The sequence below is a fragment of the Miscanthus floridulus genome, chromosome 3, assembly GCF_019320115.1.
Source record: "Miscanthus floridulus cultivar M001 chromosome 3, ASM1932011v1, whole genome shotgun sequence".
NCBI lineage: Eukaryota > Viridiplantae > Streptophyta > Magnoliopsida > Poales > Poaceae > Miscanthus > Miscanthus floridulus.
In genome coordinates this window covers 143,767,917-143,787,001 of record NC_089582.1, presented here as the reverse complement: position 1 = coordinate 143,787,001, position 19,085 = coordinate 143,767,917, and the positions used below count along the sequence as shown (strand labels likewise).

Genomic DNA, 19,085 nt, shown 5'->3' with positions numbered 1-19,085 from the left:
TCCCGGTCCCTGATCCTGAGGATGCCATCCTTGATCAGCACCTCACTGCCGCACTCATTCAGCTAGCCAATGATGATAATGCTTGAACACAGCTACGGGATGTAATATACATTCGTCAACACGCAGTGCTCGCTGTTCTGGCACCTGAAGATGATGGTGTCGCGCCCTCGGATCATCACCCTTGAGTCGTCACCGAACTTCACCATGTCGGTCACGTTGCCGTCGAGCTTGGAGAAGGCTGCCTTGGAGCCCATCATGTGGTTGCTGGCGCCGGAGTCCAAGTACCACCGCTGCTCCTGCTCACTGCCCACACATCTGAGGTGGACTTGGGCACGCAGTTCGTTGAGGTTGACAGCCTTTAGAGCCTTCCCGTGCTCTTCCACCACCACCACCTCTCCCTTCTCCTTGGCCTTAACATTGTGCAGTGCACATAACATCGCCATCAGGAGAGTGGCTTCATCATCATCATCAGCCTACGCCAAATAAGCCTCAACCTTCTTCTCCTACTTACAATTTGTGCACTTCTTTGCCCAATGGTCTGTCTTCTCATAGCGCCGGTAGGCGTTGGGGTCGACCTTCTTCTTCTTCTCCTCCGAAGAAGCCTTGCTGCGGCGCTTGCCATCACCATCGCGGTTGGAGGAGGCTTCCCCGGACTTCTTCTCCTTCATCCGAGCAGCCCACTGTAGGGTCGAGATGGCGGACTAGAGGGGGGGTGAATAGTCCTTTCTAAAATTAATAGCGTCGGCTAACCGAAACAAGTACGGAATTAGAACTATCAGTTTAGCCAAGACTACACCCCTCTATCTATGTTCTCTAGCATATTCCAAAGATACTAATTAAGCAACAAAGATGCCGGGCTAGCTAGAGCTCACCTAACCAATTCTAGGAGCAAGGTCACACAAACCTATGTCACTAGTACTTTAAGCAACAAGTGAGCTCCTACACATGCTAGTAAGCAAAAGCACAAAGCCAACTAAGCTCACTAGCAATGCTCAATAACAAGGCAATCAATGCCAAATTAGAGAGCGCAAATACTTAGCTACACAAACTAAGCAAAGTGACTAACAAGGTTACACAAACCTAATTAGCCACGTAAGGGAGCTACTTCTATGCTACACAAGCAAGAAGGTAACTAGTAAGCTACACAAGCTAACTAATTACAAGAGCAACTACACAAGTACAATGTATATGAAAGTAATTACAAGCTTGTGTAACGAGGATGCAAACTAACGGGAAGAACAAGGTTGACACGATGATTTTTCTCCCGAGGTTCACGTGCTTGCCAACACGCTACGTCTCTGTTGTGTCGACCGCTCACTTGGTGGTTTGGTGGCTAATTGGCATCACCCGCCAAACCCGCACGTCGGGCACCGCAAGAATCTACCCCGAAAGTGAGGGTAGCTCAATGACACGCTCAACTAGAGTTGCTCTTCACGGCTCCCGCGGGGCGAGCACAATGCCCCTCACAAAGCTCTTCTCTGGAGCACTGCATAAGCTTCTTGCGTGCTTCGACGGAGACCACCACCAAGCCATCTAGGAGGTGGCAACCTCCAAGAGTAACAAGCACCACCGATTTACAACTCGATCACCTAGTGCCACTCGATGCAACCTCACGATGCAATCGCACTAAAATCGCTCTCTCACACAATCGAATGACCACTATCAAGTATATGTGAGATAAAGAGCTCCCAAGCACTACTACACAAGCCACCAAGGCTCTAGTGTGCTCAGCTTACGGCACAAGGCTGACCATAGCTTCTATTTATAACCCACCAAACAAATAGAGCTGTTACCCCTTCACTGGGTAAAACTCGGGACGACCGGACACTCCGGTCAGATCGACCGGACGCTGGACCTCAGCGTCCGGTCGTGCGATGCATGCCACATGTCCCCTTCTTCAAACGCTGTTTATCCGATCTCAATGGTCATTTGACGACCGGACGCTCCAGCTTGAACTGATCGGACGCAGCAACCCCAGCGTTCGGTCATTTCCAGTAAGGTACCGGACATGACCGGACGCGTCCGGTCGGTCGCAATCGGATGCAGCACCAGCGTCCGGTCACTTCCAGCTTCTCTGCTCTGCCTGCGTCATCACACGTCACCCTGACCAGACGCATACGGCCAGCGTCCGGTCACTTCCAGCGCCAGCGTCCGGCCGATGACCAACGCCTGCCCGCTGACTGCCACTACTGACCGGACGCTGGAACCCAATGTCCGATAACTATGTGACCAGTGTCTGGTCCACTCTATGAGACCCTACCTTTTCGGAACAGGGCGCCAATGGAATTTCAAACCCTTCTCACCTCTGTTCCATCGCCGAGTTGATCCACATCAACTCCAACTTCATCTCCTTTAGAAATGTGCCAACACCACCAAGTGTACACCGCTATATGTATGTGTGTTAGCATTTTCATAATCATTTTTCAAAGGATTAGCCACTCAACTTGCCACGCCACTCAATCCTAGCAACGATGCAAAGTTAGATCACTCGAGTGGCACTAGATAAACCGATATGCAAACAAGTTTGCCCCTCTTGATAGAACGGCCATCTATCCTAAACTGGGTCATCAACTTCTCTACACACCTATGACCAGTGAAATGAAATGCCCTAGGTTATACCTTTGCCTTGCACATTCCATTCCATCTCCTCCAATGTCGATGCAACATATGCACCAACATGATCAACAATGATATGATCCACTTTATATCATCACGTGATCATATTGGTTCATCGATCTTGACTTCACTTGCTTTTCACCGTTGTCTTCGTCTATCGGCGCCAAGTCTTGCTCAAGCTTTATCGCCATGCAGTCCATCGCTCCAAAGCCTCTGACTTACCCTTCACGCTTGCAACCGGTTCATCAAGCCAAGTCTTGTCTTGATCTTCTCCACCTTGATCACATGACTCAATGTCATGTCTCATGTGCAATGAGCTCCTTCATCATCACATGTGTGAGCTTTGCAACATCTCCAAGCTATTTTCACCTTCATGGCATATGTTGCTCACACATATGTACCTGTGGACTAATCACCTGTGTATCTTACATAAACACAATTAGTCCACCTAGGTTGTCACTCAATTACCAAAACCACACAAGGACCTTTCACCCACTCCTCCTCTATCAGCAGCAGCTTGCCGCTGTCTGTCGTTGTTGTGGCCTGCTCCATACGCTCGTCCACCGCCCGCAGACGGCCTATCACATCCTCAATGGTGAGGGTGGACAGGTCCAGCATCGTCTCTATGAAGAGAGCGATTTGGATATACTTCACCGGCACGGAGTGTAGGTACTTGGAGACCGCCTCTTCTTCGTCGATAGTGACACAGTGGCTCCCCAGCTTGCTGATGAGCGACTACAGGTGGAGGGAGAAGTCCTCTACCGACTCACCATCTTTGAACTTGAGGTTAGCGTACTCCTGCTTCAGCAGCTGGGCCGTCGCCTTCTTTGCGCGATCAGAGCCGACGCGCATCGCTGCAATGGCCTCCCATGCCTCCTTAGCAGACTTATTCGCCCCCAACGGCTCCCGGTACTCCGCAGGCACAACAGCGAGGATGGCCTCCAGCGCTGACATGTCATCTTCTTCTATGTCGGTGCCCTTGTTGATGGTGTTCCAGAGCCGTTGGGCTCTAAGCTTGACCTTCATGGTCACTGCCCACTCGTCATAGTTGGTGCGAGTCAGCTGTGGCCAAGCAGTGCCGCTGACCTCCCGCACCGTGCGCACGACGACCTCCTGTCATAGCCCCAGCAGCACTGCCGCCTCCCGTAGCTCCGCTGCTGTCGCCCGTCTCCCAGCCAGGTGCCATCGCCGGTGATTAGTCCGACGAACCTATACAGCTCCGATGCCACTTGTTGGTCCCTCACTGCCCTGCACAGGTAAGCAGTAAGCTTACCAGCACACATACTCACTATAGCTAGAGGTAGAAGAAAGGGTGAGTACAGGCACACACACAGCACAAGCACCAACATTGACCAGAGCTCTGCTCTTTTGGTTTGTGGCAACTGATCTGCCTGTTTCATTGCATAGAGGTAGAGTATATACAACTCATGTACCAACTATAAGGTATACATGAGCATAGCTAAGTACAGCCCCAACTACTCCTAGTACTAGCGGTACAATTCCTACCTCAACCCACTGTCAAGACATGGCTAATGTATTAGCTACCGACTAATATACCATTGGTGGCATATTACCCTACTGCTACAGCAACTAGGACAACGGTGAATGACCTATTACCAAATCTGCTGTGCAGCAAACAAAGAGTGAGAGGTCAGCAGCAGATTATGTCTTGACGTGCCGCAGCATGAAGCACGAAAAAACCATCACGGGCAGGAGGAGACGCATGCCAAGCTGAGAAGTGAGAACCTTCACCACAAGCTCACAAACCAGAGAGTCACAACTCACAAGAATGGACCATGAAGAATCTCAATTCTCACATTCACATCACTACCGCGTATACACAGACAACCAGAAAGCCAGTGCCCGCAAGCAATAAACAACAAGAGTGCCGCTAGAAACCTGAAGCTACTACTCACCAATGCAATAGGGAATGAATGGGCGGACGTAAACAACATGAGACAATATACAAGCACAAAAGAATCGCGAAATCATGTATCGTGGCTGATAATAGAACTCTGATGTGCTGCGCTGTACTGCAGGGGGCAGCCATTCACAGCGCTCAGAGCCCTCTGAAAGCATCGATGGACAGAAGCTTCCTGTTCATGGCGGGAGGTGCCAGCCCCGGAATGTCTCTGATGTTCTTGTTATGTGGGTTGACAATCTGTGAGAAAGAAGGGTAATTGGTTATTGGTTATGCAGTGTAGGAAACCAGCAGATGGTCTACGATTCTCATTAGGAACTAAGCTGATAATGGCTTATGTCGGGAGAAAAAGAATAGATAGGGTTTCAAAACAAACACAAAATCGGTATGCTTGAGTGCACTAAGGCCTGACGTGCATCATCATTCTCAGTCATCACTATGTTTGTTCAAGTTGTTAGCACTAGACCCTAAAGAACTAAGGTAAAGTTGCCCAACTTTAGTTCCTATAATTTAAGGAAAACTTTCTGAAAATTATCCAATGAAGTTTTCTCAAATTGTCTTTGATATTTCATTCCAACAGATGATTCTATGGGAAACTTAGATAGGGGCCACAACTGACCCAACCACATGGATTTTCACTCCCGAAGGTGTTGGCTATACATGTGGAGATTCTGTTCCTAAACTGGACACCAAGCATAGCTAATCCTATTTAGGCACAAAAGCAATACAATGCTACCTTCACAGAGTCAGCAACATACCTTAACAACAATTATTGTAATAACACCACAGACAATCAGAAACAAGAACGCCATAATGCATTTGTCAGTAGCAACCTGAAATGGAAAATCTTGTTAATTCAGCCACATAAGAGTAACAAAAAAAAACATTTGAGTGCTAGAGAGCGAGGGAGAACCTGACGGCCAATCTCTTTCACCATTTGACTAGCCTTCTTCAGTGAAAAGTGGACAGAATCTAGCTCATTGCCTATTCTCTTCATTTGTTCTGTCTGAAAAAATGATGAAATGATATTCAGAAAACAATCACACGAGCATATGGATGCTGTCATGTTGACCTTGGGAAACAACTTATACAGGTAAAATGCAACTTCTACATGTAACAGATCGAGAAATCAGATTCTAGATATTAACTGTTTATTGCATATAGAACATCTACTCTGCCTTTACAAACATATCCAGTTCCTGAAGCATACTAATATAAAAGGAGAAGCTACATTTGCTCTGGAAAGTGTCGAGATTGATTGATATTTATTCCTAAGAAAAATGGAATCTCAAGGTACTTTGTTCTTTGGTCTAAAGAAATCTTTGTGAACATTCAAATGGAAAATGTAGCAGGATTTTTTTAGTCCTTCAATCGAGTTGTGTAGTGCACAGATTGTGGTTGAACTATCTTTTTTAGAATACTACAGCAGTGTCTCAAGTAAATAGACAGCCAAACTTTGATTAACATTATGTCAAATAGTAGTGTGAGACAATTATTGTGGATCTAATTGAAGCCCTCTGGGTTTTGTCCATTCTCAAATATATTCAAGACTGAGTGACTGACACTCAGTGGGACAGAGCAGTGAACCATTTACAGGTAAAGTAAAGCATACAAATCTATTGTCAGATGAATGCAGATAAGGGGAAAGAAGGATTGTGAGAGAGAGAGAGAGAGAGAGAGAGAGAGAGAGAGAGAGAAGCATCACTATAATAGTTTATGGCCTTATCCAATTAAGTATGGAAGTTTTGTGATCAGTAAGCCCCAGTAGAGCTTAGCCAAAACTTGATGGAAAAAATTAGTTGTAAACAAACAGGTTATATCACCATTCACGAAAACTTACTTGCTGTGACAGAGTTGCAGCAGTCTGAGCTCCAACTTCAACAGTTTGTGCTACAACCTACAAGAAAATGGTTCCTTTAAAATCCATTATGGAAGAGCTGAAGTTTATTGTTCCTTTCTTCTGTTTTATGGAGGCTACCCGAGTATATTGATTTGAGGAATATTTTGTGCTCTTTAAGCAATAGCAGAATTCTGCTTGATGGTTGAAAAAGAAAACAAAAGGGTGTATGTTAGTTGCACACCATTTTTGAGCGCTCAATGGCTTGGTCAGTTTGGTCCATTTGTTTCCTTCCAGTGCTAATGAGTTCTTGATTTGACATTTCTGTAAAACCATCCAGGTGCATTAGTGAGAAAATTAACACCTATGATGTTTGAAGAGGGTATTGTTAGAAATATTAGAAGCTACTGATGACCACCTGATGCCATTTGAACTGGAGTTTCGTCAGCCACTTGGTCGTTACCAGTATCGAATAGTTCGATCCTCTTATTACCAAGGCTACTCTGGTACCTGAAACACCAAAAAAGATGCAGTGGATACAACATCTTAACATGAAGTGTATTGCAACAGAGCAAACAATGCTGCCGGCATAAATTTGCAAATAAGGGATTCAATGTAGAATGTTTCAACCCTGAGGGCACGATAAATAGAATAGAAAAAGGAAAGGCTTATACTTACGTTTTCCTCAAGGTTACATAGGAGTTGAGTTCTTTGATCTGTAATAGCACACAAGAAACAAAATTATACCCGTGTCCAAAAACAACAAATAACAAAAGCCAAATGGGAAGGAAAAACAAGTACCAACCATGAACTGCTTCTTGTCATTGAGCTGCTTGTTGACATCAGGAGTGTTCTTTTTCTCCTCATCCTTGAGTATACGGTCAAATTCTTTGATCAAGCTGCAAGAGATACCAGCGCATTTTATTTTAGCTAACTAAAGAGTCTCAGGGCGCTTTCATGTTGAGTAGAAAAGAGGATATGAAGTCTCTGATTCGAGTCAAGAATAGCAATGCGACGTATAGTATAGGTGGGGAAAGCTAAATCTGGGTGAGGTACGCGTTTTAGCTTAAAAAACACAGGGCATGAGTTGAGGCAGACGTACCGCTTGCACTCTCTCATCTTGGCGGTGAGATCCTCCAGCTGCTTGGACTGCCTGCTGGAGTCCTTGATCTTGTCCATCTTCTGGAACCCATTCCTGGAGCAAGCAGTGCGAGGCGGAAGAATTAAGACTTGGTGTGCAGCAGAGCAGGACGTAGGAAGCAGCAGGGGAGTAGGAGCTGTATATAAAGGAACTGGCTGCGACTGGAGCAGGAGCCGGCGAAATCCGGGCGCCGGACGCCGCGAAGGCGGGAGAAGCCTCTCCTCAGTCTAGTCCAGTCTAGCCGCGCGACCGAATCCGAGACCGAGAGGGCGGCGAGAAGCGCATTGGTGGAAGAAGAGGGGTGAAGAGAGGGAGGGAGAGGGATCTGACTCACTGGAGCGCGCGGAAGATGTCCTGGATCTCGCCGTCCACCTGCTCGAGCTCGGGGCTCATGGGCACGTCGCTCGCCATGGCTGGCTGGCTGGATCCCCTCCTCTACCCGGTGGCCTGTTGGTCGCAGCGGCGGCGGCGGCGGCGGCTCCTCTGTCTTGTCCGGTGCGGCGTGGCTCCCTCACCCCGCCATTCCGGTGGCGGCGGTTGGTCTCGGCGTGGCTGGCGTTGAGAGGAAAGGAAAGCAAGCAGCGGGCGGTGGTTCGGTTTGTTTGGTGGGAGGGCGAGCCGTTGCTGAGCTGGGTCCGTCCGGGCCGGGGCCGAGCTGTGTTCCCGTTCCCACCCACGCGCGTGAGCTGGGCCTGGGAGGACTGAGCTCGCACGCAACGCAAGTCGTAGGCGTACCTTTTTCGTTCTCTTGTGATCAAATCAAAGTTTGATTGAAAAGTGAAAATGGAGGTGACAATTTGCAAAGTTTACGACATGTCTTGGCCAAAAATCTGTTCATTTACTAGTAGCAATTAGCAAATAAAAAGTGGAACGGCATGAATTTGAAGGGAATGCGAGATTTTCTGTGGGGAACGCCTGGAACGATGATGATCGCATCAGGGATGGTTTTGAAATTTCTTATGTTTCTTTTGCCACAATTGCAATACAACGGATGATAGGTGGCATGCGCTGTCACGAGCCCACACTTCCGTGGAGGTGAATGGGCCGGTGATAGGACAACTGACTAACAAAGCGATCCGATCCCAAATCCAATCCAGCTGCTCGGGCGATTGGGCCGGTGCGGCTTGAGAATCGGCCCTCCTGTCCAACTGCGGTGATCGGGCCCGATCGATCAGGCAGAAGCGGCCCAAATATCGATGAGATCTAATTATCTCTAGTTTAAAATTGATGGTTTCTATATTAAAAAATTGTCTGGATCAAAAGTTTTATATATATTATTATTAGTAAAAACATACATCTTCTGTCGCCAGCTAAAACGACGAGATGTAATTATCTCTAGTTTATTAACTGGTGATCTATCGAAATATTTCGCCACCTGCACTACTAGCAGTGACTTCTCATCCCCGGTCGTCACAACGAAATGAAAGAAAGTAAGAAAAAAAAATCGCTGCTTCACGAACCATGTGAGGAACGAGGAGGACAAGGCGAAGATGGATGCGGATGCCCAAAGGATTTCTACTCTTCCCTTTTCCCACCTGTTGAGCAGAGCAGGCTCTTTCTTCGACCTCCTCTCCTGCCGGGGAAGCAGAGCAGGGTAGAGAAGGAGCGAAGAGAAGGAAGGACTACAGACGATTCATTGATTCAATCAAACATAGGAAGCAGGTTATTTATAGATAATAACACAATAATGTAGCATTCCACGTCATCTCCGATTGCAATTTGGACTTGTGCCATGATGCATCTATCTGCCTGAATTAATTAATTAATTAATTAATTAAATTAAATCATGGTACTCTAGTCTCTGTCCAGGAGTGATATATCAATCCAATTATATTAATTAAATAGTCATCCATCCACGTACCATGCATTCATAATCATAAGCTTTATCCATCCATCCGCCGCGTAAGCTTTTATCGTGCACATGCATCCTAAGTTTTTTTTTTCTACTAGATGATGCCATGCACATGCTTATTAACGTTGCCTGTCGATCCAAACGCGGCCTTAGCCTGTTCCGGTGGAACAACGAATCGGATGGGAAGCATGTTGCCGCTGTCGATCCACACTGATTCCGTGATTCCTACCTTTCGGCATTGGACCACGATAAGATACCTGTCCTGCTCTGCACATCCAAGCGCGGAAGCGCTCAACGCACGCAACCCATGCAAATCGCACTAGAATGAACTCCTCTCTCGTCGCATTTCGCCTAATCGCATCCCAGCTACGAGTAGTTTCTTTTCTTCCTCGGAAAAAAAAAAAGATTTTTTTTTTTGGTCTGTGGACTGTGGGCACAAAAGAACAGGCACGTCAGCTTGCCTGCATTTCACGCACGTCGTCTCTCTCTCTCTGATAGTCATCCAGGTCTCAGCCATGATTGATCTCCTAATTATTCAATAATAATCAGTACACGTACTGCGGTCTGCGGCCAGCACAGTCGCATGCAACTCACAAGAGGGATTAAGCTCGCTCCAATCACTCAGCTCAGCTGAGCTCCAGTCCGCCGCCGCGTCGGAGTCAGACAAGAGATTCCGACCCATCTATCCACGCGCCTCTGCTCCGAGTCTCCGACCCACTGCACAAGGACGCGCGGGTAGGCGGCCCCATGGCTCGTACCAACTGTCCGAGCATATGTGCCTCTGGGCTCTCCACGTCACCGCTAGGCCGTGAGACCAGCTAGCCAATAATTCCGTGGCCCAGGGCTGAGGCGACCTGGCTGCAAACCCTAGACCTTGTTTAGATTGGGGTTATGAATCAGTATTTGGTACTGTAGCACTTTCGTTTGTATTTAATAATTATTGTCCAATCATGGTCTAACTAGACTCAAAAGATTCGTCTCGTAATTTACAATCAAACTATGTAATTAGTTATTTGTTTTATCTATATTTAATACTTTATGCATGTGTCTAAAGATTTGATGTGATGGAGAGAGAGTGAAAAAACTTGCAATCTAAACAAGGCCCTAATCTGAAAGCAACGGCCGAGATCTAGGATAATGGCTGTGATTTGATTTGATGGAGGGCCCTTCCCCTACCGTTCCTTGTCTAGTTGTTGTCTGCTTCCTGCCCTGCCCTGCCTGCCTTGGTTTCCCATAATGGCTGCACACACAGCAGTTAGCAGTTTAGCACGTACTCCACCCATTTATTTCTTCTTCGGGTTATATGGAAAAAAAATTACAATTTGAGACGTACATAGTTCAACGCTATCCCATCTTTAGGTGCACAACGTATATGCAAAAACAGATCCATGAGCTGATGAGCATGAGCTGTGTCTGCTCAAGAACCATGATGCGGTTCCATCATCCCGTTTGCAGTTAGTAACCTGCGTTGGATTATTACTACTCCAACTGTTCGTATTTATATGCATAGGCATAACCCGTGGAGGTTGTATTCTCCTTCGTTAATTAGAACTAATAACACGGTGATGTGTTATCCTTGTCTAATTACTCGACGACAGTGAAGTGGAATTAATTGTGATGTTTCTATCATCGAACAATATGGATGTACTCCTCTAGAGGCTACAGTTCTTCTACGTCGCATGGAAACCAAAATATATCTCTTTGTGGGATGATTGGTTTTATTATAGTGGGATTTTGCTATGTACTCCGGTTACCTCGTTAGAGTTTCAGCAAGTCACAACCCTTATTATTTATAGAATACATAAAGAATTTTGAACTATCTTTGACGGTAACCCTACAGGGAAAATAAATAACCTGACGATTATTGAGGGTCTTCAAAACCTGACGATGCTACAATATTCTATCAACCCACTGTCAAAAAAATTACCGTCAGAGATGGAGTTTCTGTCTAAAAATTCATAGGCAAAAATATGTTTCTCTGTCGATCTATCCTTGATAGAATTTGCTTGTTGGTTGCCCAACATAATTGATTTCTTTGATAGTTTTTCCTTTTTTTCTCTTGAAGTTTTTTGTGCACATAGGGATAGTGCGGTTTTCCAATAGTGGTATGACAGTTTTGAATTTGCCATTTAGTTTTTGTTGTTGGATACTGTAGTTGCTAATCTAACTCATTCATATAATCATATGGAGGCAATTGTTTCTTCTTATGTGTCTTTGGATTTGCTAGCAGTGGCAAACTGATGATCTTTGTTATAGCTATGTATAGTACAATGGATTTAATTACCATATTGGTGTCAACTGAAAGTTTGGACCGTTGCATTTGAAACAGAAAATGCAGGTTATTGTTGTTCGAAGACATATTTTATTTGAGATTGTTGCTTGAAAACTATTTATGCTAGTTTCTAGGTTATTTTCCGTGCCATTGTATCAAGGGGACAATAAATAGATGATTAGTTTGGTGTTGGTATGCCACCATGGAAATAGTTTTCTTCTACGGTTTCTGGATAGCAACAAATATCACACCATGCGTGATAGCAATTGGAAATCTCCTAATGGCTTCCGCATTTTAAGATGTAAATTTTCAGAAACGCCTATTCACCCCCTCTAGGCCACGTCCTCGATCATTTCACAAATTAAATATCAATCCATTTAAGATAAACATCATATAGATCTTTGTCTCAAAGGGATAGAGCACAGTAGGTTGTTGCTGTTTTAATTGTTCATTATTAATCAACTGTGGCCAGTACTCGATGTGATGCATCTGCTTACCTAATTCGATGATAGTGAACAAGACTTGAGTGAGATGTGTTCGCCATCATAGGACACACACACACATATTGTTCTTCTAGCGAGGTGCGGTATGTCTGGAACTCTACAGAACCATAAAGATGAACTTGTGGTCTTGCTCATGTGCTCTATGGTTGGAGCTCTATCTCTTCGCGTGGAGGCCGCTGTCATTAGGTACAGCACACAACCTCCGAATCATTTTAATTTACTTTCGCAGAGATCAGATGATAGATTCTATCAAGGCACCATCTTTATCTGCACTCAAATTTAACCATGCATGGATTCCATGGAGAAGATTATTGTGGCTCAAATTCCTCCCAGAGTAACTGTCTCAGCTCACAGCAGAGGACAAAGGACAAAGGAGAGAACTCTATCTAATCCTCACTCTCCAGTGAGAAACTAAACTAGACCATCTGATGACCATGCATGTATTGCACCAGAAGCAAGGCAACTAGTCGTTTTGTAAGATTTTTTTCGTTATATGAGCAATGGCTTTGTGGTGTGTATCCAGCCATGGATCCTGTCCACTAGTTGCCGAAAATGAATCGTCTGGCACTCCTTTATTCTCCTGGTAGCTAGCGCGACGCTAGTGCCACTGCACCGGAAATTCTCCCACACAAGTCGTGGTCGTCGGTGAACGGCGACGGCGACGGCGACGACAGCGGCGTCCTCCAGATCTTAACCGTCCCTAGCCTAGCTAGCTGTTGCCGGGATTAATTAGCACTGATGCACCACTCTTTGCTAGCTTAATCTACTACTACCACCGTTCCATCTTTAACAGAAACTCATAGGGAAATTCCTGTCAGAAGTCGTTTAGAATCACAGATGTCAAAAATTTCAACACCAGCTGGACACCCTTTTCCGGCGAATTTTGGCGAAAGTCCTGAGATTGTTTGCTGAAAGCACATGATATGATTCAGTCAAGTCGCCTGGTTCTGTTCTGCGCCTGCCGTGCTGGCGGTGTGATTAGCATGGGGATCTATTCCGGAATCCTCGTGGATAAGCTAAGCCAAGTGTCTGCTGCTCCTCTCCTCTCCTCTCCTCTCCCTGCATGCAGCGCTTGCGCTTCAACGGAACGGATTCGGATGCTGTCCACACAGATCGCTACACCTTCTGACAGGTGGGCCTAGCCAGTTTACGAGGTAACCGGCCACACCGGCCCGCTGACAAGAGGGCCCCACCAGAGATCCCTTCTCCGCCTCCGGCCGGCAGCCTTTATAAGCGCAAGCGCGGCTCCGCCATTTTGGTTCCACTCCGTGCGCCTTGGTAGTGTGTCCTCGTGCAGCCTTGATTGGGCGCCTCGCTCGCTGGCTCATCCCAGTTCCCACCGGTGAGGCGGTGACTGCGGCGGTCGCCGGCTGATAGAGTTGGCGCGGAGTGTGGGTGATGGCGTCGGAGCCGGTGGCGCGGGCGGTGGCGGAGGAGGTGGGGCGGTGGGGGAGCATGAAGCAGACGGGGGTGAGTCTGCTGTACATGATGGAGTTCGGCTCCCGCCCCACCCCGCGCAACCTGCTCCTCTCCGCGCAGTTCCTGCACAAGGAGCTCCCCATCCGCTTCGCGCGCCGCGCGCTCGAGCTCGAGTCGCTGCCCTTCGGCCTCTCCAACAAGCCCGCCATCCTCAAGGTCCGCCTCGCTCGATGCCTCCCACGCTTCTCCCTGTCTCTGGTCTCTGTCTCTCAGAATTGATTTGGTTAGTTTTTACTCGGTACGTGTGTTTGATTGGGTGGCCATTCCCTTGTCGTGATTGTTAATTTGTCCTTGTTGCCCAGCTGGTGAATCCACAGGTTTGGCGCACCTCAGTTCATGATTCATCTGGGGTGGTCTTTCTTTTACATGAGATTCATTTGGGGTGCTTTTTTTTTACAGACTGATACGTATCTTTACTATTTGCCCCGCTGTGATTAGCTTTTGGTTTAGTTCCTAATGAACTGAAGCAGATATTAGCTTTTGGTTTACTTCCTAATTAACTGAAGCAGATAGGGATCCTTAGCAGGATTTTAGTTCCGAATAATCCTGAAGAGGTGCTTCATTTATGGGTAGATGCTGCTTCTTTTTCCTTTTTGTTTGTAGGTCTGTTTCTTTCTATTCCACTCGTGGTCCAAACAGTCACTCTCATGGCCTCATAGTATCTCATTCTAGCATGTTCGGTTGGCTGATTCGTATCATTGCTGGTTCGTGAAGAAGTACTGCTGGCTGGCTGTTTCGGCTGGAAATTTACGATCGTTTACGACAAGCCACACCCAAACGGCCACTCGTTGATTTTAGCTTCGATTCCTTGTTCTTACGATTTGCATGTGTTGTAGGAACAATACAAAGTTGTGATAAGAAGGAATCATTAATTCCTCCTTTTGTAAAAGTAAATTTTGAGAGATTCTTGCTTGCTGACTTGCTTACATTTTTTTTCGGTGATGAGTGGGGCTCTTCACCTCCTTTATCTAACTTCGTCAACGCAATATCTCAAGTCAGCAAAGAATGTGTATTTTATTAGTAAGGGATATTTCGTTAACTAGCTAGATGAATATTATTACCGATGTGACCATTCTGCTGTGGGAGTGGGACTGATGTTTGGTCTGTTAACCATTTCTTATTTGTTAATTAAGGTGCGGGATTGGTACTTGGACTCATTCCGCGACATCAGATACTTCCCTGAAGTGAGGAGCCGGAACGACGAGCTCGCTTTCACACAGATGATCAATATGGTCAAAATGCGGCACAATAATGTGGTTCCAACAATGGCTTTGGGAGTGCAGCAGCTGAAGAAGGAACTGGGCCACTCAAGGAAGGTTCCCTTTGAATTCGATGATCAGATCCACGAGTTCCTTGATCGATTCTACATGTCAAGGATTGGCATCCGCATGCTGATAGGTTCGCAACCTTCAAACTGTTTTGTCAGGAGCTTAATTTATGAAGGGTAAAATCTACTGCCAACTTTGTTCTTGGCCAATTTAGTTCTTGGATATGCTATGGTAAATATTCTCTTATATGCTATTTCTTTTTATAACAGTTACTGTACTAACATATACTACTTTTTCCCCTGAAAGCAGTATAGTAACATATCCAAAAGTTCACTGTAAATCTATCAAACTGAGCACACTTTTTGGCCTCATTTATATGTTGCTAAACTATACTTTGGGATTTTTGGTCATGTAAAATATGATATGGTTTTAACTGAAACTGCATCTTCATGGCCCCATGTGTGGGGCCTAAGTCAAATGATTAATGGAAAGTTGAGCGTCTGTTGCTATTAGATATGTGGCCTGAGTTATTTGGACTTGATTAATTTCAGGGCAGCATGTGGCTTTGCATGATCCTCAACCCTCTGGTGTCATAGGCCTCATTAATACAAGATTATCCCCAATACAGGTGGCTCAAGCTGCTTGTGAAGATGCCCGTGCTATATGTTTAAGGGAATATGGATCAGCTCCTGATATTAACATATATGGTGATCCAAATTTTACATTTCCGTAAGTCCTGTAATATCTCCTAAGTTACCTTTATGGACTTGGATCTTTAGCGACGGTATCATTTTGTTTGCCAATGTGATGTCGTAAAATGTTTTCGGAATTCAATTTGGATGCCTCTTATAGATCACATAATTTGTTTGTGTACATTTTTATTGCCTCGTTATTTTGGTTCTTTTAATTGGCTTACTCAAATTATGTGAAACAAAACAAATATAAAAACAAAACACTAGCTAACTTTTTGGCTTCAACAAATGCAGATATGTCACACACCACCTACATCTGATGTTATTTGAATTGGTGAAGAACTCTCTCCGTGCAGTGCAAGAACGGTATATGAATTCTGATAAAGATGTTCCTCCAGTTAGAATTATAGTTGCTGATGGAGAAGAGGATGTTACTATCAAGGTAGTAGTCTTTGTCATCACCTATCATGAATTGTTGGTAACATTCTAGCTACAGCTATTTATTAATGACAGTTGCAGTTTGAAAATTTGTAAAGGCCAGCAAAACTTACGGAACTTCCACTGTCATTTGTCAAGTGCAATAGTATACTAATGAACTTAATGGAAATTTGCAAACTTTTGTAAATTTGATGGAACTTCCGTGGACATTTGCCACTGATATTTGATATTAGTTAACTGTAACTTAAATGAAGTCTGGTGCTACATATCACTCTTGATGTGGCAGAGACTATATGTAAACTATAGCTAGTTTAAGTTTGTGGGTCAATACGATACTATGTATTTGCTGTAAGAAAACTAAATTGTGCACAAATTGGTGCTGAAGTTTGAGTGCTCTTCTAACACAGGTTAGTGATGAAGGTGGCGGGATACCAAGAAGTGGCCTCCCAAGAATTTTCACGTATCTGTATAGCACTGCAAAGAATCCTCCTGAGCTAGATAGACCTAATGTCGGAGTAACTATGGCTGGATATGGTTTCGGGCTCCCAATCAGCCGGCTTTATGCTCGGTATTTTGGTGGCGACTTGCAAATCATCTCAATGGAAGGATACGGTATGGCCATATTTCACTTGATACAGTAAATAGCCAGTCAATCCAAGCGTTAAACAACTCAACCATGTTCTGCAGTCCGCACCAGAGTATCAGACATCGGAACATAACTACTGTTTCTATCCGTCGTGTAGGTACCGATGCTTACCTCCACTTGTCACGGCTGGGAGATTCAGAGGAGCCCTTGCCTTGACGACATATTTCTGCTGTGCAAACCCCCCCACCCCCCCACCCATACCACTCTTCTCCTGTAATTATGCTGCTCTTCTTGTAATCCAGTGCTGGTCTGCGAATATTGTTCTAATAGGCCAGCCACCTATAGCTATAGTTGATCTCGATCTTATAGTCCCCTCGATTTCATCTTTCAGCTCTGCTGCATTGTGAACACAGCACTGCTACGTCCTGCTTACTTCTGCCATGTAGTATGATCTCTCTGCTGCCTTTCAGAAAAAAAAAGGTACGATCCCTCCGTGGGGTTTCAGAAAATAGTATGATCCCTCTGCCTCCCAGAAATCAGCATTGTAAATGGGGAGAAGTGCTCTGAACTGCGCCGATGAGCGCAAATCTGAGTTTATTCTCAATAGCTGCTAATTTCATAGCTGCATCTCTTGTTGTACAGTACATAGTCTGGATTTGGGCTTTGCTATGGTACTCCACAGTGACGGTGGATCATCGATCTTTATGGCAATCATCACATATTACCTTCTATACTACCCCCCTCCGTTTCAAATTATAAGTCGTTTTGACTTTTTTGGTACATCCACTTTGCTATGCATCTAGATATAATAATATGTCTAGATACATAATAAAATGGATAAACCAAAAAAGTCAAAGCGACTTATAATTTGGAACGGATGGAGTAGGAGGTAATAGAAAAATATAAGAAAAACAGAAAAATGTCTCCCTACTAGATATGCATGATCTAGATTTTCTATTTGTTTTAACGTGATATGTTGATGAGATTTAGAGTGTCATTATTCTAACCTGTTTTTTTTTGTAACGTTGAAAAATCAAACTGTGATCTTGCTGTAACATTTTTCAAACATAGAAAAACTAACGTGGATTTTTTAATGGGAAAAAACTGACATGATGAAAAAAACCTGACATGTTATTTTTGTTGTATGTTTTTTATGTGGTCAGGCTAATGTGACAGTCACATCGAAGGGGGATTCGCTGAAAAAAAGCCGAAACACTGTTCCGGCTGATTTGTTGGGAGAGAAAAACACTGTTTCGGTTAAAAAAACAAGCTGAAAAAGATGAATTATAAGAGAAGCGAACATGGCCTAAATCATGTATGCAGCGTTGAAGTGACAAACGGAAGACTTGTTGATACGTTGTGCCTTCCTTCTATCTTAAAGTTCAAATGTCGCCTCTGGTTCTTGCCGTTGGTTGAAACCAGAAGGAAACAAATTGCATGTATGTACATACACGCAGATGGAGCACTTCTCCCTGAATTTTGCAGTCTTTACACTCGAGGTTCATCACACAAGCAACCAAGACCGACAGTTCAGACTGGGGCACCATTGGCTTGAACAACAGATTAAGCTCTGCCCTACTTGCTGCTGCACCGTGTGGTTAGTCTTAAGTCTTAACAGTGTTTACATTGTACCGGAGCCCAACACGAATTCAGAAGATCCCGTGATGGAGAAGCGCTGGAGACAGACAGGGATGTCTCAACCAACTTCAGTTCAGTGCCATTCACTTGATCACTTCCACAGATTGAGCCCTCTTGGTCTGCTGTGCTACCAGTCCTCTGCCTGGATCATGAATAAGCTCCGGTTTCCCAGCAGAGAGCCAAGCAAGTACGTTTTGGTAGCCAAAATGCAGTGTCACGGGCTCACACGCCTGGAACCTTTTGCTTTCCAGCAGGCAAGGCAGCAGCATGTTTTGGTTGCTGACAAGATCTGAACTCAGTGCGTGTTTAGTTCGCGAAATTTGGGAATTTAGCTACTGTAGCTCTTTCATTTTTATTTGGCAATTGGTGTTCAATCATGGACTAATTAGGCTCAAAACATTCGTCTCACGATTTCCAACCAAACTATGCAATTAGTTTTTTTTCGTATGCATTTAATGCTCCATGCATGTACTGTAGCACTTTTTGGAACTGAACAAGCACTCAGTCACTGCCTGTTAAGTTGTCTAAAGAGAACATGAGTTCTGTCAGTCACTGAGCCGAGGACCCTCGCAGCCACGTGACGCGCACGTGCTGGAACTGGATCGAGCAGAACATTCTATTCTCCTCCCGTGTGAGATTTGCATTGCAGGGTCGCAGCTGCACGCCTGCATCTGCAGACCATGTACTCCTAGACTAGAAAAATGACGCACGGACGGTTGCAACTTGCAATTCGCAGGCAAGCGCTCTCCCCTGCTGTCTGGGCTGCTGCAGAAGATCACACAAGCTGCCGTGGAAAGCGGAGGAGCCCCGGCAGACCCATGAGCGAGAGCGAAGCAAACCAG

The 19,085-nt window shown here is 45.3% G+C and overlaps 2 protein-coding genes across 4 annotated transcripts; one reads left to right on the top strand and one right to left on the bottom strand.

The window, feature by feature from the left end:
* Positions 1-4,095: 4,095 nt before the first annotated feature.
* On the bottom strand, positions 4,096-9,089 carry LOC136547347 (novel plant SNARE 13-like). The gene is made up of 10 exons (XM_066539301.1): positions 7,850-9,089; positions 7,477-7,569; positions 7,180-7,273; positions 7,053-7,090; positions 6,793-6,884; positions 6,619-6,698; positions 6,378-6,434; positions 5,451-5,543; positions 5,296-5,370; positions 4,096-4,777 (listed from the first exon to the last, which is right to left on the bottom strand). Exons 1-10 carry the CDS (start codon positions 7,924-7,926, stop codon positions 4,676-4,678), a joined length of 801 nt encoding a protein of 266 aa, XP_066395398.1. The 5' UTR covers positions 7,927-9,089; the 3' UTR covers positions 4,096-4,675.
* A 4,307-nt stretch (positions 9,090-13,396) lies between these two features.
* On the top strand, positions 13,397-18,628 carry LOC136542683 (pyruvate dehydrogenase (acetyl-transferring) kinase, mitochondrial-like). 3 transcript variants are annotated; one of them, XM_066535220.1, is made up of 8 exons: positions 13,397-13,777; positions 14,755-15,019; positions 15,441-15,618; positions 15,876-16,023; positions 16,427-16,631; positions 16,763-16,836; positions 17,769-17,797; positions 17,914-18,628. In XM_066535220.1, the coding sequence occupies exons 1-6, from the start codon at positions 13,541-13,543 to the stop codon at positions 16,819-16,821; spliced, it is 1,092 nt and encodes a 363-aa protein (XP_066391317.1). In that variant the 5' UTR covers positions 13,397-13,540; the 3' UTR covers positions 16,822-16,836; positions 17,769-17,797; positions 17,914-18,628. The 3 variants fall into 3 exon arrangements, with proteins under 3 accessions (XP_066391317.1, XP_066391316.1, XP_066391315.1); XM_066535219.1 differs by lacking the exons at positions 17,769-17,797; positions 17,914-18,628 and adding an exon at positions 16,997-17,310; XM_066535218.1 differs by lacking the exons at positions 17,769-17,797; positions 17,914-18,628 and having other exon boundaries at positions 16,763-17,310.
* Positions 18,629-19,085: the final 457 nt, after the last annotated feature.